We start from the raw sequence: 22966 nt of genomic DNA, 5'->3' as shown, positions 1-22966 counted from the left end.
CTACAGAACTAGAGGACGCCAAGTTTAAAATGAACAACGCACAATCAGGACTAGAGGTGGAAAGAAACCTTTCTTCCCAGAGTAGAGAGTATGTGGAACAAATTCATGACTAAAGCAACTGACATAGAAGATAGGAGCAGGAGTAGGCCATTCGGCCCCTCGAGCCTGCTCCGCCATTCAATGAGATCATGGCTGATCATCCAAATTCAGTACCCTGTCCCTGCCTTCTCCCCATATCCCTTGATCCCTTTAGCCTTAAGAAATATATCCAACTCCTTCTTGAATATATTTAATGAATTGGCCTCAACTGCCTTCTGTGGTAGAGAATTCCACAGGTTCACCACTCTCTGGGTGAAGAAATTCCTCCTCATCTCTGTCCTAAATGGCTTACCCCTTATCCTTAGACTGTGACCCCTGGTTCTGGACTCCCCGACCATCGGGAACATCCTTCCAGCATCTAGTCTGTCTAGTCCTGTTAGAATTTTATAAGTTTCGATGAGATCCCCTCTCATTCTTCTAAACTCCAGCGAGTACAAGCCCAATCGACCCAATCACTCCTCATACGTCATTCCTGCCATCCCAGGTATCAGCCTGGTGAATCTTCGCTGCACTCCCTCTATGGCATGAACATCCTTCCTCAGATAAGGTGACCAAAACTGCACACAATACTCAAGATGTGGTCTCACCAAGGCCCTGTACAACTGCAGCAAGACATCCTTGTTCCTGTACTCAAACCCTCTCGCTACGAAGGCCAACATACCATTTGCCTTCTTAACCGCCTGCTGCACCTGCATGCTTACTTTCAGCGATTAAGTCCTTTGGAAAAGATCTGGATAAAGATGCGACTCTGATTGCTGGTTCAAGGGCAGGTAAAGGCTGAGATGATCATAGAATCTCACAGCACAGAAGGAGGCCAATCAGCCCATCGTGCCTGTGCCGGCTCTTTGAAAGAGCTATCTAATAGTCCCACGTCCCCCCTGCCCTTTCCCCATAGTCCTGTAAACCTATCCCTTTCAAGTATTTATCCAATTCCCTTTTGAAAGTTATTATTGAATCTGCTTCCACCCCCCTTTCAGGCAGCGCATCATAACATAACAACAACTTGTATTTATATAGCACCTTTAACGTAGTAAAACATCCCAAGGTGCTTCACAGGAGTATTAAAAGACAAAAAAAAACATAAAATTGGCTAAGTAAAAAAATGTCTCCTCATCTCTCCCCTCTGGTTCCTTTGCCAATTGTCTTAAATCTGTGTCCTTTGGTTACCGACCCTCCTGCCAGTGGAGACAGTTTCTCCCTATCTATTCTATCAAAACCCTTCGTAATTTTGAACGTCTCTATTAAATCTCCCCTTAACCTTCTCTGCTTTAAGAAGAACAACCCCAGCTTCTTTAGTCTCTCCACATAACTGAAGTCCTTCATCCCTGGAACCATTCGAGGAAATCTCTGCACCCTCTCCAAGACCTTGACATCCTTCCTAAGGTGTGGTGCCCAGAATGGGACACAATACTTCAACTGAGGCCTAACCAATGGTTTATAAAGGTGTAGCGTAACCTCTTTGCTTTCGTACTCGATGCCTCTATTCGTTATCCATGAAACAGAATGGTATATTTATTGCTGCAGTGGACAGAGAGGAAGGATTGTTTTCCGTGGAGAGCAGGGCAATATGGGGAGGTGAAGATAGTTGAATATTTTGGAGGTTTACTTGATTGTAAAACCTTCCTTTGGGAGAGGAAGATGAAGTAGACACCTTGATAGAGTGGGTTGTACATGATCTGCGGAAGCAATGGACTTATCCTCAGTGTCCTACCCAATACTTATCCCTCAATTAACATCACTAAAGCAGATGATCTGGTCATTATCACATTGCTGTTTGTGGGAGCTTGCTATGCGCGATTTGGCTGCCGCGTTTCCCACATTACAACAGTGACTGCACTTCAAAAAGTACTTCATTGCCTGTAAAGCACTTTGGGACGTCCAGTGGTTGTGAAAGGCGCTATATAAATGCAAGTCTTTCTTTTGACTGATGAACTTCCCATTTTCTGCTCTCTTATCATCTTGCACTAGCATTTAATTCTGTTGGGTCAGTGGGCCGTAATTTGCGGCTCCTACGGGTGCGTGCGAGGTGTGTACGCGCCCGGGGGGGCCGCGCAAGTTCCGGGTTCAGGCACGCGCTGCGCATGCGCCGAAACCCAGAACTTGCGATTAGTCAAGAATTTTCTTGACAGATCCTCCGCATCCCCCGGCAAAAGGGCCTCCGCGGGCAGGAGAGTCGGGCTATTTGCTCAACTTCTGCCCAGCGAATGCCCGTAAAATTCTCACGCCTGGTAAGAGCAGGCGTAAGGCCTGCTTTTACCAGCCTAAGAGTTTTAAAAATCAGAAAAATAGCATTTTATCAATAATTTATATATTAAAAACCTGTGAAATAAGGTAATAACAACAGAAAATGCTGGAAAAACTCAGCAGGTCAGGCAACATCCGTGGAGAGAAACTTGAGTTGACGTTTCGGGTTGGACCCTTCTTCAAAACTGGAAAGAAAAGAAACTAGATCGGAGGCAGGGCTGCGATCGGACAAAAGAATAAAAGAAACAAAAGAAGTAAAAGAGATTAGAAGCTAGACGAGATAGTAATAGGCTGGGATTAGGTGTAAAGTGTACTGGCAGGGCAAAAGATAGCTGCCAGGTGTGAGAGAGAAACAAAAGGAAAGGGGGGGGGGAAAGGAGTGGAACAATTACAAGAGAAAATGAAATGGGGGCCGAGCTTATGATCTGAAATTGTTGAACTCGATATTGAGTCCGGAAGGCTGCAGACTGCCTAAACGGAAGATGAGGTGCTGTTCCTCGAGTTTACGTTGAGCTTCCGTGGAACAATACAAGAGGCCAAGGACGGTGAGGTCCGAGTGGGAATGGAGCGGTGAATTAAAATGACAGGCGACCGGAAGCTCGGGGTCACCCTTACGGACTGAACGGAGGTGTTCCGCAAAGCGGTCACCCAATCTGCGTTTGGTCTCCCCAATGTAGAGGAGACCGCATCGTGAGCAGCGAATACAGTATACTAGATTGCGAGAAGTACAAGTAAATCGCTGTTTCACCTGGAAGGGGTGTTTGGGGCCCTGGACAGTGGGAAGGGGGGAGGTATAGGGGCAGGTGTTACATCTCCTCCGCTTGCACGGGAAGGTGCCAGGCGAAGAGGAAGGGCTGTTTGGGGTGATAGAGGAGTGGACTAGGGTGTCTCGGAGGGAGCGGTCCCTGCGGAATGCTGAAAGGGGAGGGGAGGGGAGGGGAAGATACGTTTGGTGGTGGGATCACTTTGGAGGTAGCGGAAATGCCGGAGGATGATCCGTTGAATGTGGAGGCTGGTGTGGTGAAAGGTGAGGACAAGGGGAACCCTATCGTGGTTCCGGGAGGGAGGGCAGGGGTGAGGGCAGAAGTGCGGGAGATAGAACTGACACGGTCGAGGGCAGTGTCAACCACAGTAGTTTATTGTTTATTGTTTATTGTTTATAGTTTATTGTTAGCCCCTTTAAAACATATAAATTTATTTTTCAAAAAGTTAAATTTTTGTTTTAAATATTTAATTAAATGCCATTTTAATTCATTTTAAATATGTGATTTATTTATTTATTTAATTGAAGTGTAGATGTATTTTTTGGGGGTATTCCCATTCATACTTATGGGGTTTCTATACATACTGAATCCCCATAAGCATGAATGAGGATTCCCTTCTGTCATTCGTTGGGCCGGCCCACGTGATCCATGGAGTGCTTGCGAACCGCCTGCGCCCCTGGGGCATGAGGGCCTCTACCCACGGGTACCCGGTGAGGCCCAGGACCACGAGTCTCCGTACTGCCCGGACCACCAGGTACGCGGGCATTTTATTTGCGGATCGGAGGCATTTCCCCGCGAGACGCCTCCGACCGCAAATTCAGGGCCATTGTCTTTATCAGAGAAGTTGTTATAAGTTTTGGGCCTGCCTTAGATATTCTCTTGGTAGAGTGGCGCTGGTCACTCCATAAGCTGTCTGAGTGCCTTATGCTCGGGAGTGTGCCAATACAGTCCTAATTACATAATTATCTGATACCATAACTGATTCAGTTTAATATAAATGAAATAAAGTTTGATTCAGGAGGCACTGAGTGTTGCCAGTGTGGAAATGAGCCATATAGATCAGAAAGGTCAGCGGTGAAATCCTTCGTCTTTGCCGAGTTTGGGGAACAGTTGGAGTGCCACGAATGGCCTCATTGCCCTTGGAGTAGAGAACGGAAATATCAAAGTTCACCAGGTTATTCAACTGCCAACACTCATTGCCCAGGCTCGGGCATTAGGAAAGACTACTCGAGTAAGGTCCTGGGCAGCGGCCAATGACCGTGGACCTCCAGGTTGAGAAGAAACAGAGACGTCAAAAGAAAATTCATGCGTCAATCTCATGAAAGCCTGTTTGAATCCATGAAAGGGAAGAAAAAATATATAGTTTTAAGTTGATGTTTTGCAAATGTCAAGTTACTGGACAAAGTTGAAAGAAAGTGCGCATATTTAGAATATATCTCTATCTATCTATAGTGTAGGCCGGAGCAGGCACAGGGGATAGGGGATAAAAGAAAATTAATGGGAAAATTGTACTGCAGGTCTCATTGGGTGAAAGGAGATTAAATAAACAGACATGAAAATGCCTTCACTCCAGATACAGTTGAGTTGTCCCCTAGAAATAATTTGTGTCCGGTAGGAATGCACTGTGTGGTTCTGTGGAACTAATTCAGCCGCAGAATGCCTCAACTCGTGCTCCCAGCAAGTCTCTTCAGCCTGCCTGGCTGAAGAGAGAGAGAGAGCGAGTGAGAGAGAAAAGGCCGCAGGGTGTAGGAATAGGTCCATGACGAACAAATTCACATCTACCTCCAATGGGTAGTTTGGAGGCCAGATGCTCTGTTTCACAGGGGAGGCACAAGGCAGATATAACCAGCTGCCTCCCGTACTACAAAGGCATCACCAATTAAGGAATTTCTAGCACAAGCTCTATGGCCCTTCATTATTTTCTCCCTTGTTATTGTGCCATTGCCGTTGTTTACCATCTCCACCCTAGCTCACTGGTGGGCCTCCATACCGTCATCTTCACGCGATGCCTCACGGGGTGAATGAAAGGTCAATGCTTTATTTGCCGCACTCCTGACCCTGATTTGCCCTCCACTGCTCGTAACGACGGTGACCCACACTTCTGCAGCAGCGCGACCTTAACGTGATAGGTTTCTGTTAGGCAAGGGTATTGAGGGTTATGGAACCAAGGCGGGCAGATGGAGTTAAGATACAGGTCAGGCATGATCTCATTGAACGGCGGAACAGGCTGGAGGGGGACTGAATGTTTTCGATGTTCCGTGTGGCCGTTCCCAACAATAGTCAAGCACAGGGGGCACTATACCCGAGCCCAGTCTTGCCCTCGCCTGATGTCCACCCACAGCGTGGAAATTCTCCCCGTGTCCTGGCCAACATTCCTGCCGCAACCAACAGCACCAAAAATAGACTAATTGGCCAATCATCTCATGGCTACTTGCGGGCATTGCGGACACAGAATGGCTTACGCAACAACAGTCAGTGCACTTCAAAAGTAATTCATTGGTGTGAAGTGCTTTGGGATGTTAAAATTACATGAATTCAAGTGTGATATCAATTTAAGTGTCAATATGTCACTGTTAAAACGTCATTGTATGGTGATCCGCAGCAGGAACCCTGACTGACATTTCCCCCAGTTTCAGCCAGGGGCACTGGGGCCAGTTCCATCAATTTTAAAATTCTCATCCGCCATGCTAAAATCCCTCCATGGCCTCGCCCCCTCGCTATCTCTCTAATCTTCTCCAGCCCCTACAGCCCTTGCCTCTTGTCCACCCCTCACTCCCTTCACCCCACCATTGGCAGACTTCAGACTTCAGCCGTCTCGGCCATAAGCTATGGAATTGCCTCTCTACCTCTCCTCCTTCAAGACGCTCCTTACAACCTCGCTCTGACCAACCTGTCCTAATATCTGCCTTCGGTGGCTCGGTGTCAATTCTTGGTCTGATAACACTCCTGTGAAGCACCTTGGGATGTTTTACTACGTTAAGGGCGCTATAGAAATGCAGGCTGTTACTGTTGTTGTATCACCCCGACTGCTGATCCAGCTAAGATTAAGTTAATTAATTTTTAGGCATACAAGAGTCCACCATTCTGCTGGAGGCTAAAAGCCCTGTGTTTATTTTCTGTTGTCTTCTATTAACGCAGATTGTAGCAGGGACAGCTGGCTCTATTGCCTTTTGCTTCCCCTGTGAAAGATAGCATCTGCCCTTCAGACTGCCTGCTCTAAGTCAATGTGAATTGCCATATTGAGGATGCGTTTGCAATGACATATGGGGCTTTGGCCATGAATATGCCAGGAGTGTGTGGTGCTTCAGAATCATAGAACATAGAAATTTGCAGCACGGAAGGAGGCCATTCGGCCCATCTTGTCCGTGCCGGCCGACAAAGAGCTATCCACCCTAATCCCACTTTCCAGCTCTTGGTCCGTAGCCCTGTCGGTTACGGTACTTCAAGTGTACATCCAAGTACTTTTTAAATGCAATGAGGGTTTCTGCCTCTACCACCCTTTCAGGCAGTGAGTTCCAGACCCCCACCACCCTCTGGGTGAAAAAAATTCTCCTCAACTCCCCTCTAAACCTCCGACCAATTACTTTAAATCTATGCCCCCTGGTTATTGACCTCTCTGATAAGGGAAATAGGTCCTTCCTGCCCACTCTATCTAGGCCCCTCATAATTTTATGCACCTCAATTAGGTCTCCCCTCAGCCTCCTCCGTTCCAAAGAAAACAACCCCACCCTTTCCAATCTCTCCTCATAGCTAAAATTCCCTAGCCCAGGCAACATCCTCGTAAATCTCCTCTGCACCCTCTCTAGTGCAATCACATCCTTCCTGGAATGTGGTGACCAGAACTGCACGCAGTGTCAATGTTAGGTTCATAACGGGATGCAAAGCTGAATTAAGCTGTTTGATTTTCTAATAACCCTATGCACCTATGTGTCATTGCGCCTGCAATAGATTCAATGAGGTTATGTACGAAGTGAAGCTCTCGCTTGAAATTTTATCTCATTGTAAGAATGCAATAAAACAGTTAAGTTATTAATCTTGTGTAAATTAGTGCAGGGGCAGTGGTGGCTTCCATTCCTCTGATGCCTTTACAGTTAATGGATCGATCTATATCAGTGCGTTGAATGTGTGCTTAATGGATGGTTTAGTTTGAGGCAGTTGGACAATAGGAAAAAAAAAACTTGCATTTATATAGCACCTTTCACCACCTTAGGACAAGCCAGAGCTCTTTACAGCCAATTAAGAACTTTCTGAAGTGCAGTCACTATTCTAATGTAGGAAACACGGCAGCCAATTTGCGCACAGCAAGCTCCCACCAACAGCAATGTGATAATGACCAGATAATCTGTTTTATTTAGGTGGTGGGTGAGGGATAAATATTGGCCAGGACACCAGGGAGAACTCCTCTGCTCTTTTTCAAAATAGTGCCACGGGATCTTTTTGCGTCCACTTGAGAGGGCAGACAGGGCCTCACTTTAACGTCTCATCCGAAAGACAGCACCTCCGACAGTGAAGCACTGAAGTGTCAGTCTAGATTTTGTGCTGAAGTCCCTGGAGTGGGACTTGAACCCACAACCTTCTCATCAGATGTTGAGACTGCCTCCCACTGAGCCACAGCTGCCACACAAGCCAATATTAAATCTGAAGTGTTGAAATGGAGCCCACCATGACAGGCCTCAACGTGCACTGATGAGAATGGTTTAGCTTTTACCATTCCAGAGAGACTTATATACAAAGCTGTAGAGAGAAGCCTGACAATGGGCTGGGGCTAATTCAACTTGTTTTATACAGAATCATAGAAAATCACAGGACAGAAGGAGGCCATTCGGCCCGTCGTGCCTGTGCCGGCTCTTTGAAAGAGCAGTCGTGCTTAGTCCCACACCCCCGCTTATTGTCCGTAACCTGTAAGTTCCTCATCCTCCAGAACCCGTCCAACTCCCTTTTAAAATTATTGATGGAATCAGCTTCCACCTCCTTTTCAGGTCGAGCGTTCCAGATCCCGACAACTCTGAGTGAAAACATTTCTTCTCATCTCCCCTCTAGATCTTTTTCCAATGATTTTAAATCTATGACCTCTGGTTATTGACCTACTCACCAGAGGGAATAGTTTTTCTCTCTCTACTCTCTCAAAACCCCTCATCATCTTGAAAACCTCTATTAGATCACCTCTTAACCTTCTCTGTCCCAAGGAGAACAGTCCTAACTTTTCCAACCTCTCCTCATAACTGAAGTTGCTCATCCCTGGTAACATCCTGGTAAACCTCCTCTGTCCCCTTTCTAAGGCCTTTACATCTTTCCTGAAATGTGGTGGCCAGAATTGTCCACAATATGCCAGCTGAGGCTGAAACAGTGATTTCTAAAGCTCTAGCGTGATCTCTTTGCTTTTATATTCTATTCCTCTATTTATAAACCCAGGTGACCCATATGCTTTTTTAACCACCTTATCAACGTGCCCTGCCACCTTTAAGGATTTGTGTATATGGACACCAAGGTCTCGCTTCTCATCGACACTTCCCAAAATTGCACCATTTATAGCGTACTGTCTTTCCATATTAGTCCTCCCAAAGTGCAACACTTTACACTTCTCCACATTGAAATCCATCTGGCATGCCTTCTGCCCATTTCACCATCCTTTCTATGTCATCCTGAAGTCTACAACTATATATATTACAGTTTTGGTCTCTTTACCTAATGAAGGATATATTTCATTAGGTAATGGGGTGCAACGAAGGTTCACTAGACTGATTCCTGGGATGGGGGGATTGTCCAATGAGGAGAGACTGAATAGACTAGGCCTGTATTACCTAGCGTTTAGAAGAATGAGAGGTGATCTCATTGAATCATACAAAATTCTTACCGGTCTTGACAGGGTAGATGCAGGGACGATGTTTCCCCTGGTGGAGAGTCTAGAACTAGGGGTCATAGTCTTAGGATAAGGGGTCGTCCATTTAGGACTGAGATGAGCAGATACTTCTTCACTCGGAGGGTGGTGAATCTTTGAAATTCTCTACCCCAGAGGGCTGTGGAGGCTTAGTCATTGAGTCTTATGGCCTACTTCCATCTCTGTAACATCGCCCGTCTCCGCCCTTGCCTCAGCTCATCTGCTACTGAAACCCTCATCCATGCCTTTGTTACCTCTAGACTTGACTATTCCAACGCACTCCTGGCTGGCCTCCCACATTCCACCCTATGTAAACTTGAGGTCATCCAAAACTCGGCTGCCCGCGTCCTGACTCGCACCAAGTCCTGTTCACCCATCACCCCTGTGCTCGCTGACCTACATTGGCTCCCGGTTAAGCAGCACCTCGATTTCAAAATTCTCATCCTTGTTTTCAAATCCTTCCATGGCCTCGCCCCTCCCTAACTCTGTAATCTCCTTCAGCCCCACAACGCCCACCCCGAGGTATCTGCGCTCCTCTAATTCTGCCCTCTTGAGCATCCCTGATTATAATCGCTCAACCTTTGGTGGCCGTGCCTTCTGTTGCCTAGGCCCTAAGCTCTGGAATTCCCTGCCTAAACCTGTCCGCCTCTCTACCTCTCTTTCCTCCTTTAAGACGCTCCTTAAAACCTATCTCTTTGACCAAGCTTTTGGTCACCTGCCCTAATTTATCCTTATGTGGCTCGGTGTCAAATTTTTTGTTTTATAATACTCCTGTGTAGCGCCTTGGGACGTTTTACTACGTTAAAGGCGCTATATAAATACAAGTTGTTGTTGTTGTTGAGTCCAGTAGTATGAGAGAGGGAAGGCAAGAACAAGAGATGGGCAATAATAGATCTCACTATGATCCAGTGTAGTCCATCTTGTTTTATCGTTATACATATTAATCATCACTAACCTAGAATAAAAATGCACTTAATCCTTTTCCTCATGTAATCACAGCCCTTTGAGCTCAAGTTCGCACACCATCATCAGTAGCTCATTGGCGAAGGACGGTCCAGGTGATATCATTTCTCGTGTATTGTTAAGTCTGCGCTCAAAATCTTGATAGGATTTTTCCTTTCGAAGAATGAATTAAGCCTGAAAATTGGAAATAATTTTATAGATGAGAAAATGACACACAAAGGAAATGATGCTGAAGAGCTATAGAGATTGATTTTAAAGACATTCCATTGAATAAAATTAATGTAATAGCAGGGATTCAAACCAAATGACTAAAGTGCATCCTGTAATGAGAACCTAGTTTTTAGGAGGTTAATATTGAGTCAATTAAAGCCGTTAAAAATGAGCGGGTGCAGTACCAGAATCCAGAATCAAGGTGATTAGGGCAAGTGCAGATAAAAACTCCTCTTCATTGATATCAGGGATCCAGGGGAGGCCCTTAACCTCTGAGTGCAACTCTCTCTCTCTCTCTCTTTTCTAGTGGGGCTGGTCCCTATCAGTGGGCCAATGCACAACAGGTGCTTGCTTGTCATGCCTCTGATACTCTCTCTTAGAAGCCAAGAGAATTTGAAAATTCGAGTCCCCGGTGCCATTGGAAGTACGGAGTGTGGCTCTTTTGTGTTATGGTGGGAGGACCATGCATGGGCCGCCAATGGGACACTATCAGTATAAAGGTGCCAACAGAAATACCTCTGGCACTGACCTGGAACTGTTATTTCAAGGTGGGGCTGGGGTGGTTGGGAAACCGATCTAAAAAGGACAATACGGGAGGCGGTAGGCTAGGCATTCTTGAGTCCTGCTTGATTTTTCTACTGGGTGAGTGGGCAGACAGAAGTGTGACCAATGTTTTTCTCAGGAGATTAAATGGGTTGGATAGTGTCCACAATTGTGGGTCAAATTGACTGGTCCTGTGCTTTCTTCAGAAGGTTCAAGTCCCACGACAGAGGCTTGAGTGCATAATCCAGGCTGACACCCCAGTGCAGTACTGATGGAGTGCTGCACTGTCAGATGAGCGCGCTAAACCAAGGCCCCACCGTCTGCCCTCTCAGCTGGATGTAAAGGATCCCATGGCAATATTTGAAGAAGAGCAGGGATCCTGGGCCAATATTTATCCCTCAACCAGCAAAAAATAACCCAGATTAGCTGGTCGTTTTTTTGCTGTTTGTGGGAGCTTGCTGTGCGCGTAAATTGGCTGCCGCGTTTCCTACATTACAACAGTGACTACTCTTCAAAAAGCACCTCATTGGCTGTAAAGCGCTTTGGGACGTCCTGAGGTCGTGAAAGGCGCTATAGAAATGCAACTTCTTTCTTTGTAGCTGCATCCCCCTTCATTAGAAATGTCTGTCTTTTTTTTTAAACAAATATTATCACTGTCACAGAAACTGGAAACAGTCACAGACAGGGCTTTGAATGAAGTGCTGCAGCAGTTGCCCCAATGCCCCAGTTGTGAATGCACAGGCTATACACAAAAGAGTGTGAAATGGAGCGAGACAGACCTCGAGGGTCCCAGCTTTGGTACCTCCAATCAGTGTTGAGTTAGCTTACCTAAGCCACAGTATGGGTGGGGTTGCCAACCAATGTTCCCCCGAAATTTTTTTCGGGTGCACGGCCCCTTTAAGGTTTGCGCGAAACCCAACATTGAGAACGCTGTCCCGGGCTGCGCGGGACCGTGCTGTGCGGTGGATGGCCACGCGGCTGCGCGGCTTAGGGGGAAAGTTGTTGCCAACCCTCCCGGATTGTCCCTGGAGCCTCCAGAATTTAAAGATCATTCCTCAGGACACCGCTGCGAGCAACCCGGGAGATTCTGGGGTTTTTTATCAAATTGTGTAGGGTTTTTTTTCCCGATTTTCTTTGAAAACTTTCGTTTGTTGGTTACAAAAAATATTCGAGATGTAAAAACGCTGTTTCTCTGGCAAGTCAAGGGTCATTCAGTCGAGCAACGAAGAGTCAGTTTGCTTTCCAGTTGGAGTGGGAACATGAGAACATAAGAAATAGGAGCAGGAGTCGGCCACTCGGCCCCTCAAGCCTGCTCCGCCATTCAAGGAGATCATGGCTGATCTTCGACCTCAACTCCACTTTCCTGCACTATCCCCATATCCCTTGATTCCCTTAATATTCAAAAATCTGTCGATCTCTGTCTTGAATATACTCAACGACTGAGCCTCCACGGCCCTCTGGGGTAGAGAATTCCGAAGATTCACCACCCTCTGAGTGAAGAAATTTCTCCTCATCTCAGTCCTAAATGACCGACCCCTTATTCTGAGACTGTGGCCCCTGGTTCTAGACTGCCCACAGCCAGGGGAAACATCCTCCCTGCATCTACCCTGTAAGAATTTTGTATGTTTCAATGAGATCACTTCTCATTCTTCTAAACTCTAGAGAATATAGGCTTAGTCTACTTAATCTATCCTCATAGGACAATCCCCCCACAACCCAGGAACCAGTCTGGTGAACCTTCGTTGCATTCCCTCTATGGCAAGTATATCCCTCCTTAGGTAAGGAGACCAAAACTGTCCACAATACTCCAGGTGTGGTCTCACCAGGGCCCTATATAATTGCAATAAGACTTCTTTACTCTTATACTCAAATCCTCTTGTAATAAAGGCCAACATACCATTTGCTTTCCCAATTGCTTGCTGTACCTGCATGTTAGGCGGCGCACTGCGAGGATAGACATGACCGATGGCGGGAGTGTGGGAGCTGGGTGGTTGGAGGTGAGAGGTCATGTGATGAAACGTCCAGTGGTATGTCCAACCAGAGTTGGAAACCCTCTTGGGGGAGCTACAAACACTCAACACTCCTTGATGTCAAAAAATTCAAAGTTGGCCCATGAAATTTTGGAAGGATAAGCTGATAGGGTGAGGTGAAGTAGGGGTGGGAGGAGGCTCGTGTGGCGCATAAACACCAGCATGGACCAGTTGGGCCGAATGGCCTGTTGCTGTGCTGTAATTTTTATGTATTATCGACCGGGAATTTCTTCAGGCGGTTCTCCCGATCGGCCGGCGTAACTTTGGCGCACGATCGTCGGAAACACCCACCCCCCCTCCCTCCGACTCCGCACCCCCACCACCGACGGATGCATAAAAGATGTTTCCGCCAATCTTCAGAGGGAGGTGTGGCGGCCCATCGGGAGAAAGGCCGAGGAAATTGCCGGCGAGAAGAGTTTTTTTTAGTTCTGCCGCGAAGGGATTGAGCGGCGGTGAGGCCAGATAATTACATAACTCTAAAATGCCGGGTGATTACTGTGCCAAGCACGGTGCTGACGGTTGTCTCCCGTTGCCTTTCAGCTGGTACGACGTACATCTTCGGCCGAGGAGGCGGGCTCATAACCTACACTTGGCCGGCCAACGACAGACCCAGTACGAGAACCGACCGCTTAGCCGTTGGATTCAGCACATCAGTAAAAGATGCAATCTTGGTGCGAGTGGACAGCGCCCCTGGTCTGGGAGACTTCCTTCAGCTTCATATAGTGAGTAACCTTGATACCATTTGCTAACGTTCAGTCGCCATCTATCGAAGGCCTCAAAAAAAAAATATGAGCCTGAAGGCCACCTGGTTTGAGATCTGAATAAGGGCTGTAGGATGGTCAGCAGAAAAACTTTGTTCACCACTGGAAAGGTCTCCCTCTCTCTCTCAGAGAGAGAGCGAGACCACGTCCAAAACTGCAGAGAAATTAACTCTTGTGTTCTCCGCCTGCTTCTTACATGTCTCGGTGATGAATGGAACAAATCTTGTTTAATGACAGCAAATCTAATTGCACCAGTTTCCTATCCTCAGGTGTTGGGCCACTGGTGTCTGGAGATATCAGGTCTCATGACCTCCTCATCATCAGAGCAAGTGATTTATTGCCCCAAGTGATTTGCTAGGCCACTGATTCTTAGTTCTCCTGGGAAAAATGGGAAAGGAATCATGTATTGTGATCCCTAAACACTGGTTAAAAAAAGAAAGACCTCGAATCCCGTGTAATAAAGGCAGATTTGGCTTATTCAGTCACTATTGATGTTAATCAAGTGGAAGAGCAGCCACTTTGTATAATGTTGGAAAGCCAGCCTGTTCTCAGTTAATTAGGAAAAAACTGAAGGGGATCATGCAACACGATTTCCCCAATACACAGGTGAAAATCAGAGAGTCCCCATTGTAACGGATTCGCCATCTTCACTTGTTCTTAACCAGCGGTCCCGGAGGTTTATCGCTCAGGTCCGATTGGAAACCAGCAGTTTCTCCGTCTTCGGGACTTATCCTGGAAAATATTCCGGTTCTCGGGAAGCGGATCACACCGGGTTAAAACATTGGCTGGATTTCTTGTGGGATCTTGGCCTGCGGTGCCCTGGTTGCTGGACTCAATCCAGTCCAGTTTGTAGATTTTAACCAGAGATTATCTGGAAAGAAATCTAGATTTTCATTTTAAAAGCCTGGGGTTGAGAAAATGGATGTGAACATTTGCCTTGTAGCAAAAGAAGGATTGGAGTTTTATTCTTTTGATGTAAGATGTGTTCAGATATGGGGAAGGATTTCTGAACTGCCGCTTGGCATGAAACTGGAATTGAAATCAATGGAAATAAAAACCTTGGGTCGGGGGGGGGGGGTGCGGACATTGTTTCTATAACGGGCGGCCAGTCCGCAATGCACAGTTTATACCCGTGCGGCAGTTTGAAAATCTACCCCCATGGTATATGGCTTGTCTCGTACGGTGGGGGGGGGGGGCGGGCGTCGGTCCTCAAATAGCAAGAGGCAAGCCCTGTGTGCTTGCTGTGTGTGCCCATTGCGAGGAATGGCAGCGACTGTCGGGACTCGGTGTCCCCATGACATTCCGATCGTTACAACCTTTGCAAAAGAAAAGGAGTTTACGGGGGGAGGGGGGAAAAACGCGAGCAGGAAACAAACGTTAGATTGTTAAAGGCCGGCTCCGCAAGTTTTGCAAACATGGACATTATGGCCTCGACTTATTGCAAAAGGCAGGGGCAAGTTGATGTCAAAACAAACATCTTTTTCCCTCTCCCCTAGATTTGAAATGACTTTTTCCACAGAATGTACGGCACAGAAACAGACCATTCGGCCCAACTGGTCCACGCCGGAGTTTATGCTCCACACGAGCCTCCTCCCACCCCTCTTCATCTCACCCTATCAGCATATCCTTCTATTCCTCTCTCCCTCATGTGTTTATCTAGCGTCCCCTTAAATACATCTCTGCTATTCGCCTCAACGAAGAGGATCATGAGGAGCATAAACACCAGCATGGATCAATTGGGCCGAATGGCCTTCTTTAAAAAAAAAATTAATTCCGGGGATGTGGGCGTCGCTGGCGAGGCCCAGCATTTATTACCCATCCCTAGTTGCCCCTTGAGAAGGTGGCGGTGAGCCGCTTTCTTGAACCGCTGCAGTCGGTGCGGTGAAGGTGCTCCCGCAGTGCTGTTAGGGAGGGATGTCCAGGATTTGAAGGGACGAGGAAGGAACGGCCGATATATTCCCAAGTCAGGATGGTGTGTGGCTTATTGCTGCGCTGTACATTCTATGTAAAAAAAAAAAAGGCCATTTCTCACTTCGACGGCTCACCGCTGAAAATCTCAAGCCTCCGATCTCCCCAGTTTTGAATAGTTCTGCTCAGCAAGAGCAGGAGAATAGCGCAGCTGGAAACAAAAGGTTTATTCTTTGCTGCAGGTTATAGTTGACAATGAAAATGACAAGCTACAAAGCTATTAAGTGCGCTGTTGATTGTCAGTCTACCACTGACCCAAACAATCTACGAGCAACCTTTCTCCTGCCTTTGCTTTCAATTACCTGCTTGCAGGCTGTAATTTACTAAGCATCAGGCCCATGTCTGTTGCCTGTCATTAGCTCGCCGCACTGCAGCTCCTGTTAGTCTGTTGCCGCTTGCGTTTCTATGCAAATAGTAATCTCTGCCATTTTATTATAGACAGCATGCGTGCTTGAGAGAGTGATATCAGTGAGGGACCGACGCTATTGCAATATTAATGGCTTTTGCCGGAATCAAAGCGTTCCGGCATGCTCTGCTCAGGGAGATGGCACCCTTTTGATGAAAAATGAAAAGGAGAATGTCTCTATAGCTCTCGGCCCCTGCTCACAAAATCAGGACTTTGAAATGAGCGGCTTTGCAATTATGTTAGTGGTCCCTTAAATTTGTAAAGGGGGGAAAAACAGTAATGGGGCTACATGAGATTGCATGAATGAAAAAAAACAAAATTAGATCTTGAGTCTTTACAAAAACCATTTCGCTGACTGAATAGGGTCACAAAGGGAGGGGCTGGGCTCCATCTTATTCATTTTACCTCCAGACTTGACTATTCCAACGCACCCCTGGCCACCCTCCGTAAACTTGAGGTCATCCAAAACTCGGCTGCCCGTGTCCTAACTCGCACCAAGTCCTGTTCACCCATCACCCCCCTGTGCTCGCTGACCTACATCGGCGCCCGGTGAAGCAACGCTTGGATTTAAAAATTCTCATCCTTGTTTTCAAATCCCTCCGTGGCCTCGCCGCCCCCCCGCCGCCCCCCCAATCTCTGTACTCTGTAGCCTCCTCCAGTCCTGCAACCCTCCGAGATCTCGGCACTCCTCCAGTTCCAGGCCTCGTGAGCATCCCCGATTTTCATCACTCCACCATTGGCGGCCACGCCTTCAGCTGCCTAGGCCCCAAAGCTCTGGAATTCCCTGCCTAAACCTGTCTGCCTCTCTCTCCTCCTTTAAGATGCTCTTTAAAACCTACCCCTGCCCAAATATCTCCTTATGTGGCTCGGTGTCAAATTTTTGATTGATAACGCTCCTGTGAAGCGCCTTGGGATGTTTCACTACGTTAAAGGCACTATATAAATGCACGTTGTTGTTGTTGGGAGGATCCACTTCATAGTCTCGCTCAAATCTGTTAGTGTTTCACTCACGTTAACCTTTCTGACACTGAAACCCCTCGTCTCCTGAAGGTGCTGAGGGCCGCCGCCATTTGGCCCTACTGTTGGTAAGCTATCCCACCCTGGCCAGCAACAAACCCCAACGCCTCGCGCCCTCAAGCAATGCACACTTTGAGCAGGGGTCACTGGATAACGTTCAGAAGCAGGAACCCTGGCTGATTTTCCTTTTGCCTTTCCTTAACCCAGGTACACCTAGGTTATTTGCAGCATTCTTGGCCACTCTCGCCCCGCCCCCCATCCCCCACCCATCCCCCACCAACCCAACGGGCTAAATTCAGTTAACAACATCAACTTGCATTTATACAGCGCCTTTCCGTCCCAAGGCGCTTCACAGGAACGTTATCAGACCAAATTTGACACCGAGCCACATAAGGAGATAATGGCCCTGAAATTAGGATCGGGGGCTTGCCGCGCGTGCAAGCCCCCGATGTGCACTCACCCTGCGCGCCGACATCTGAAGCCCGGGCCTGCTTGCATTTCCTGTCACTGCATGCTGAAAACCGGCAATTCCTCCGGGCACACGCATGAGTACCCCGTCCTTACTCACGCGTTGTGCCCGGAATTACTGGGCCATTAGAGCAGATGGCCAAAAGCTTGGTCAAAGAAGTAGGTTTTAAGGAGCGTCTTAAAGGAGGAAAGAGAGGTTTAGGGAGGGAATTCCAGAGCTTAGACCCTAGGCAGCTGAAGGCACGGCCGCCAATGGTGGAGTGATTCAAATCAGGGATGCGCAAGAGGTCAAAATTGGAGGAGCGCAGAGATCTCAGAGGGTTGTAGTGCTGGAGGAGGTTGCAGAAATAGGGAGCGGGGTGAGGCCATGGAGGGATTTGAAAACAAGGACGAGAATTTTAAAATCGAGTTAAATCTGGGATCTTCCTGGCCCATATAGTTCAATTATTTCAGTGAGGGGGTGGTCAATCTATGGAACAGGTTCCCGAGGGAGATGGTGGAAGCAGATATTGTTGATTCATTCAAATGCAAATTAGATAGATTTCTTTCACAAAATAACATTTTGGGATACAGGGCTAAAAATTCGATATCGCCGCGCCAGGTCTTCAGCGCCCGAAATTTAGCGCTCGCCCGGATTCCCGCAGCGCCCGCCTGAAATTCAGTTGCGGCGGCCCAAGACAGAGGCGGGCGCTATTGCAGGGTTTGGCCGCCTCGCTTGGGGCGATGAAAGTCAGTTTCAGGCGTCCAGCTGCCGCTGCGGCACCCGATGCGGTGCGGCAGGCTGGGGTACTGCAGGCCTCCTCCTTCTCTTAAGGAGGAGCTGCCTGCAGCCGTGAGATCGCCGCTGGATTCCCCCGGCAAATGAGCCCGGCACCACGGAGAAGTGCCGGGCTCGCGGGAGTCAGACACCAATGCCGCGGGGGGGTGGTGCAAGAGTCCGGGGAGGGAGGTGCGGCCAGGCGGCCGCCGGGAAAGCGGCCGGCCGCCCCTCCACCTTTATGCGCCGGCCTCTCGGAGCTGCAAGGCACCGTTTTTCAAATGCTGTTTGCGGCCGGCGCGGGCGAGGCGGCCGCAACTGAATTTGGCGGTCGGCACGGAATCGCATTGGAACCGGGGCGCTGCGCACACCGATGACGTCATCGGTGCCGGCGCAGCGCTACCGGCTAACGCCGATGTTAGGGACCAACTGAATTTCGGGCGCTAAAAAACTTCCGGCGCAAACCACTCTATAGCCAATAAGTGGGCGCAAACGCGACTGAATTTCTAGGCCACAGTATGTGAGGAATTTGAGACATGATGTGTGGTGAGTGTAGCAATGCTTGGGAGGTACAGGTGACATTGCACCTATGCTTTGCAAAGCTCTCCACCAGTGGGGGTTCCTCACCTCATGTCTGGGTCTGTTGTAGACTCATTGATAGAGATTGATTGGCATGATTGGTCAACAATTCCGATTACCATTGTATGATGGGACTACCAGGATGGTGGAAGGTGAACTAGATGGACCTTGGCATTTTTCCGGGCAGTGTATATTTGCAACACCAAAGTTCTGATTGGCCCCCTTGGATGACAAGACCAGATTTCTGATTGGCCCCCTTGGATGACAAGACCAGATTTCTGATTGGTCCCCTTGGATGACAAGACCAGATTTCTGATTGGTCCTCTTGGAAGACAAGACACACCCAGCAGTTTGTCTGGAATGTGTAATTAGATCCTGCCTGCCTGAGTAATCAAGTACTTCTCAATGTGTAATTTGATCCATTCATTCTGACTGCCAAGCTTCAGACAGAGCTCACAGTACTGCTTTCAGAGAACAGGAAGGGCTCACCCTCGCGGGTTAGGATCTTCTTCCCCGCCAAACAAGTTCCTGTCCCTCCCCCCGCCCCCCCACCCCGCCCACCACAACAAGTTCCTGACCTTTTCCCTCCCCCAACAAGTTCCTGACCTTCTCCCCCCCCCCCCCCCGCTAGGTTCCTGACCTTCTCCCTTCCCCCCTGGGTTCCTGATCTTCTCCTCTCCACCCCCCCCGAGTTCCTGACTCCCCCAACAAGTTCCTGACCTTTCCCCCTGTCGAGTTCCTGACTTTCTCCCTCTGCCCAAGTTCCTGACCTTGTTCACCCCAACCCCTGAGTTCCTGACCTTCTCCCCCCCACCCCCCCCCATGTTCCTGACCTTCTCCCCCAACAAGTTCCTAGAACATAGAAAAATAGGAGCAGGAGTAGGCCATTCAGCCCTTCGAGCCTGCTCCGCCATTCAATATGATCGTGGCTGATCCTCTATCTCAATACCATATTCCCGCTCTCTCCCCATACCCCTTGATGCCTTTTGTGTCTACCTTGTGCCTGACCTTCTCCACCCCCAACATGTCCCTGACCTTCCCCCCCGCCCCCACCATTAGATGGGGCATTGCGAGTGGGCCACGGATTGTTAACAGGTTTATTGGGTACGAAGTAAATAGTGGCAGTGTTATGACTTCCGGATTTCGTCCAGCCCAATGATGTCACTTGCCGCACCCACGCCGGGCTTTCTGAGAAATCAACCAGATCTAGGGAGAGGAGAGGGAGAACGTGGTGTGGGTGTAAAAGGGGGTCGGGGTGGAGGTGGGGTTTGAAGACCGTGATCCACGTCTAACAGAGTGGGGTGAACGTGATCCGTCTTCCCACCTGGGTCACGTTCTCGCTCACATCCCCCCCCCTTTCGACCTGGATCACGTTCTTCCCCCATCCCCACTGAGCTCTCTGTGCTCTTTACCCCCACCCACCCCCCCGAGTTTCTGACCACCTCTCCCCCGCCCCCGAGCTCTCTCCTCTCCCCATTCGATCGCCACTCCTCTCTCCCCTCTTCGATCCCTCTCCTCTCTCCCCTCTTCGATCCCTCTCCTCTCTCCCCTCTTCGATCCCTCTCCTCTCTCCCCTCTTCGATCCCTCTCCTCTCTCCCCTCTTCGATCCCTCTCCTCTCTCCCCTCTTCGATCCCTCTCCTCTCTCCCCTCTTCGATCCCTCTCCTCTCTCCCCTCTTCGATCCCTCTCCTCTCTCCCCTCTTCGATTCCCTCTCCTCTCTCCCCTCTTCGATCCCTCTCCTCTCTCCCCTCTTCGATCCCTCTCCTCTCTCCCCTCTTCGATTCCCTCTCCTCTCTCCCCTCTTCGATTCCCTCTCCTCTCTCCCCTCTTCGATCCCTCTCCTCTCTCCCCTCTTCGATCCCTCTCCTCTCTCCCCTCTTCGATCCCTCTCCTCTCACCCCTCTTCGATTCCCTCTCCTCTCCCCATTCGATCGCCACTCCTCTCTCCCCTCTTCGATCCCTCTCCTCTCTCCCCTCTTCGATCCCTCTCCTCTCTCCCCTCTTCGATCCCTCTCCTCTCTCCCCTCTTCGATCCCTCTCCTCTCTCCCCTCTACGATTCCCACTCCTCTCTCCCCTCTTCGATCCCTCTCCTCTCTCCCCTCTTCGATCCCTCTCCTCTCTCCCCTCTTCGATTCCCTCTCCTCTCTCCCCTCTTCGATTCCCACTCCTCTCTCCCCCTCTTCGATTCCCACTCCTCTCTCCCCTCTTCGATTCCCTCTCCTCTCTCCCCTCTTCGATTCCCACTCCTCTCTCCCCTCTTCGATTCCCTCTCCTCTCTCCCCTCTTCGATTCCCACTCCTCTCTCCCCTCTTCGATCCCTCTCCTCTCTCCCCTCTTCGATTCCCTCTCCTCTCTCCCCTCTTCGATCCCTCTCCTCTCTCCCCTCTTCGATTCCCTCTCCTCTCTCCCCTCTTCGATTCCCACTCCTCTCTCCCCCTCTTCGATTCCCACTCCTCTCTCCCCTCTACGATTCCCACTCCTCTCTCCCCTCTTCGATTCCCACTCCTCTCTCCCCTCTTCGATCCCTCTCCTCTCTCCCCTCTTCGATTCCCTCTCCTCTCTCCCCTCTTCGATTCCCACTCCTCTCTCCCCCTCTTCGATTCCCACTCCTCTCTCCCCTCTACGATTCCCTCTCCTCTCTCCCCCTCTTCGATTCCCTCTCCTCTCTCCCCTCTTCGATCCCTCTCCTCTCTCCCCTCTTCGATCCCTCTCCTCTCTCCCCTCTTCGATCCCTCTCCTCTCTCCCCTCTTCGATCCCTCTCCTCTCTCCCCTCTTCGATTCCCACTCCTCTCTCCCCTCTTCGATTCCCTCTCCTCTCTCCCCTCTTCGATTCCCACTCCTCTCTCCCCTCTTCGATTCCCTCTCCTCTCTCCTCTCTTCGATTCCCTCTCCTCTCTCCCCCTCTTCGATTCCCACTCCTCTCTCCCCTCTTCGATTCCCTCTCCTCTCTCCCCTCTTCGATTCCCTCTCCTCTCTCCCCTCTTCAATTCCCTCTCCTCTCTCCCCCCTCTTCGATCCCCTCTCCTCTCTCCCCCCATTGGCTTCAGGTCCATCAACGCCTCGATTTAAAAATTCTCATCATCGTGTTCAAATCCCGCCCCCCCCCCCACCCCCATGGCCTTGCCCTCCCTATCTCTGTAACCTCCTCCGGCCCGACAACCCTCCGAGATCTCTGCGCTCCTCCAATTCTGGCCTCTTGTGCATTCCCCGATTTCCATCGCTCCACCATTGGCGGCCGTGCCTTCAGCTGCCGAGGCCCTAAGCACTGGAATCCCCTCCCTAAACCTCTCCGCCTTTCTCTCCTCCTTTGAGTCGCTCCTTAAAACCTACCTCACCTGCCCTAGCATCTCCTTAGGTGGCTCGGTGTCAAACATTGTCTGATTACGCTCCCGTGACGCGCCTTGGGACATTCTATTATGTTGACGGGGCTAAATAAATGCAAATTGTTGTTGTTGTTGTTGAAAGGGACATCTGGCTTGGTGCTTAACACATTCCACCAACAGCAGCAGCGATTCCTGCCCAGAATTCTGTACAAGATAGATTGGTACAAAAAAATGTACCTCAAAAAGAGGGTTTAACCAGTGCATATGCAGCACTGCTGGGAGCTCACGATCTGCCTCTTCCAGCAGCCTGGGTGGTATTTCCCCCTATTTTTATGGTGATTATTTGTTTCTTTGGTTGTGTTTCTCCTGTACGTACAAGATTCAATGTTACATTATTGAATTTGATGTTATCAGTGCACACACAACGCCACGCTAGATTGTGGAAACATGAGGACTCCATTATAGATTCAGACAGTAAACAGCAGGATGCCAATGACCTGTTGGCTTATTGGCTTCGCTATTTCCTTTCTCTTGCTTCCAAATAAGGTATATTGCCCCCTTTTAAGATAGAGGGATCCCCGCAGCTTTAGGATTGCTGACATTTATAGAATGCAAAAAACACACTGCGTGAGGCTGACCACCAATGTTTGCTCCTGTTGCAACCCGACCAGTTTCCTGCCTGCAAAAAAAACCCAACGCGTCCAGATTCCCAATTGTGACGATACATATTCCCTCTCTTCCCAGGCTGATACCTGGGATGGCAGGAATGACGTATGAGGAGAGATTGTGTCGATTGGGCTTATACTCACTGGAGTTTAGAAGATTGAGAGGGGATCTCATCGAAACCTATAAAATTCTGTCAGGCCTGGACAGACTAGATGCAGGAAGGATGTTTCTGATGGCCGGGGAGTTCAGAACCAGGGGTCATAGTCTAAGGATAAGGGGTAAGCCA

The 22966-nt window shown here is 49.1% G+C and overlaps 1 protein-coding gene across 2 annotated transcripts in view; it reads left to right on the top strand.

Annotated features, from left to right (window-relative positions):
* The window catches only part of nrxn3a (neurexin 3a), a 2455668-nt gene that overhangs the window by 1864511 nt on the left and 568191 nt on the right, over positions 1-22966 (top strand). For both annotated transcript variants that reach the window (XM_086002654.1, XM_086002656.1), the window contains one exon: positions 13272-13453. In XM_086002654.1, coding sequence (XP_085858780.1) covers positions 13272-13453 — 182 coding nt within the window. The remainder of the gene's footprint in view (positions 1-13271; positions 13454-22966) is intronic.

Source organism: Somniosus microcephalus, chromosome 12 (assembly GCF_052327205.1).
Source record: "Somniosus microcephalus isolate GS21.2 chromosome 12, FLI_Smic_1.0, whole genome shotgun sequence".
Taxonomy (NCBI): Eukaryota; Metazoa; Chordata; class Chondrichthyes; order Squaliformes; family Somniosidae; genus Somniosus; species Somniosus microcephalus.
This window is presented reverse-complemented; position numbering and strand designations above follow the sequence as displayed.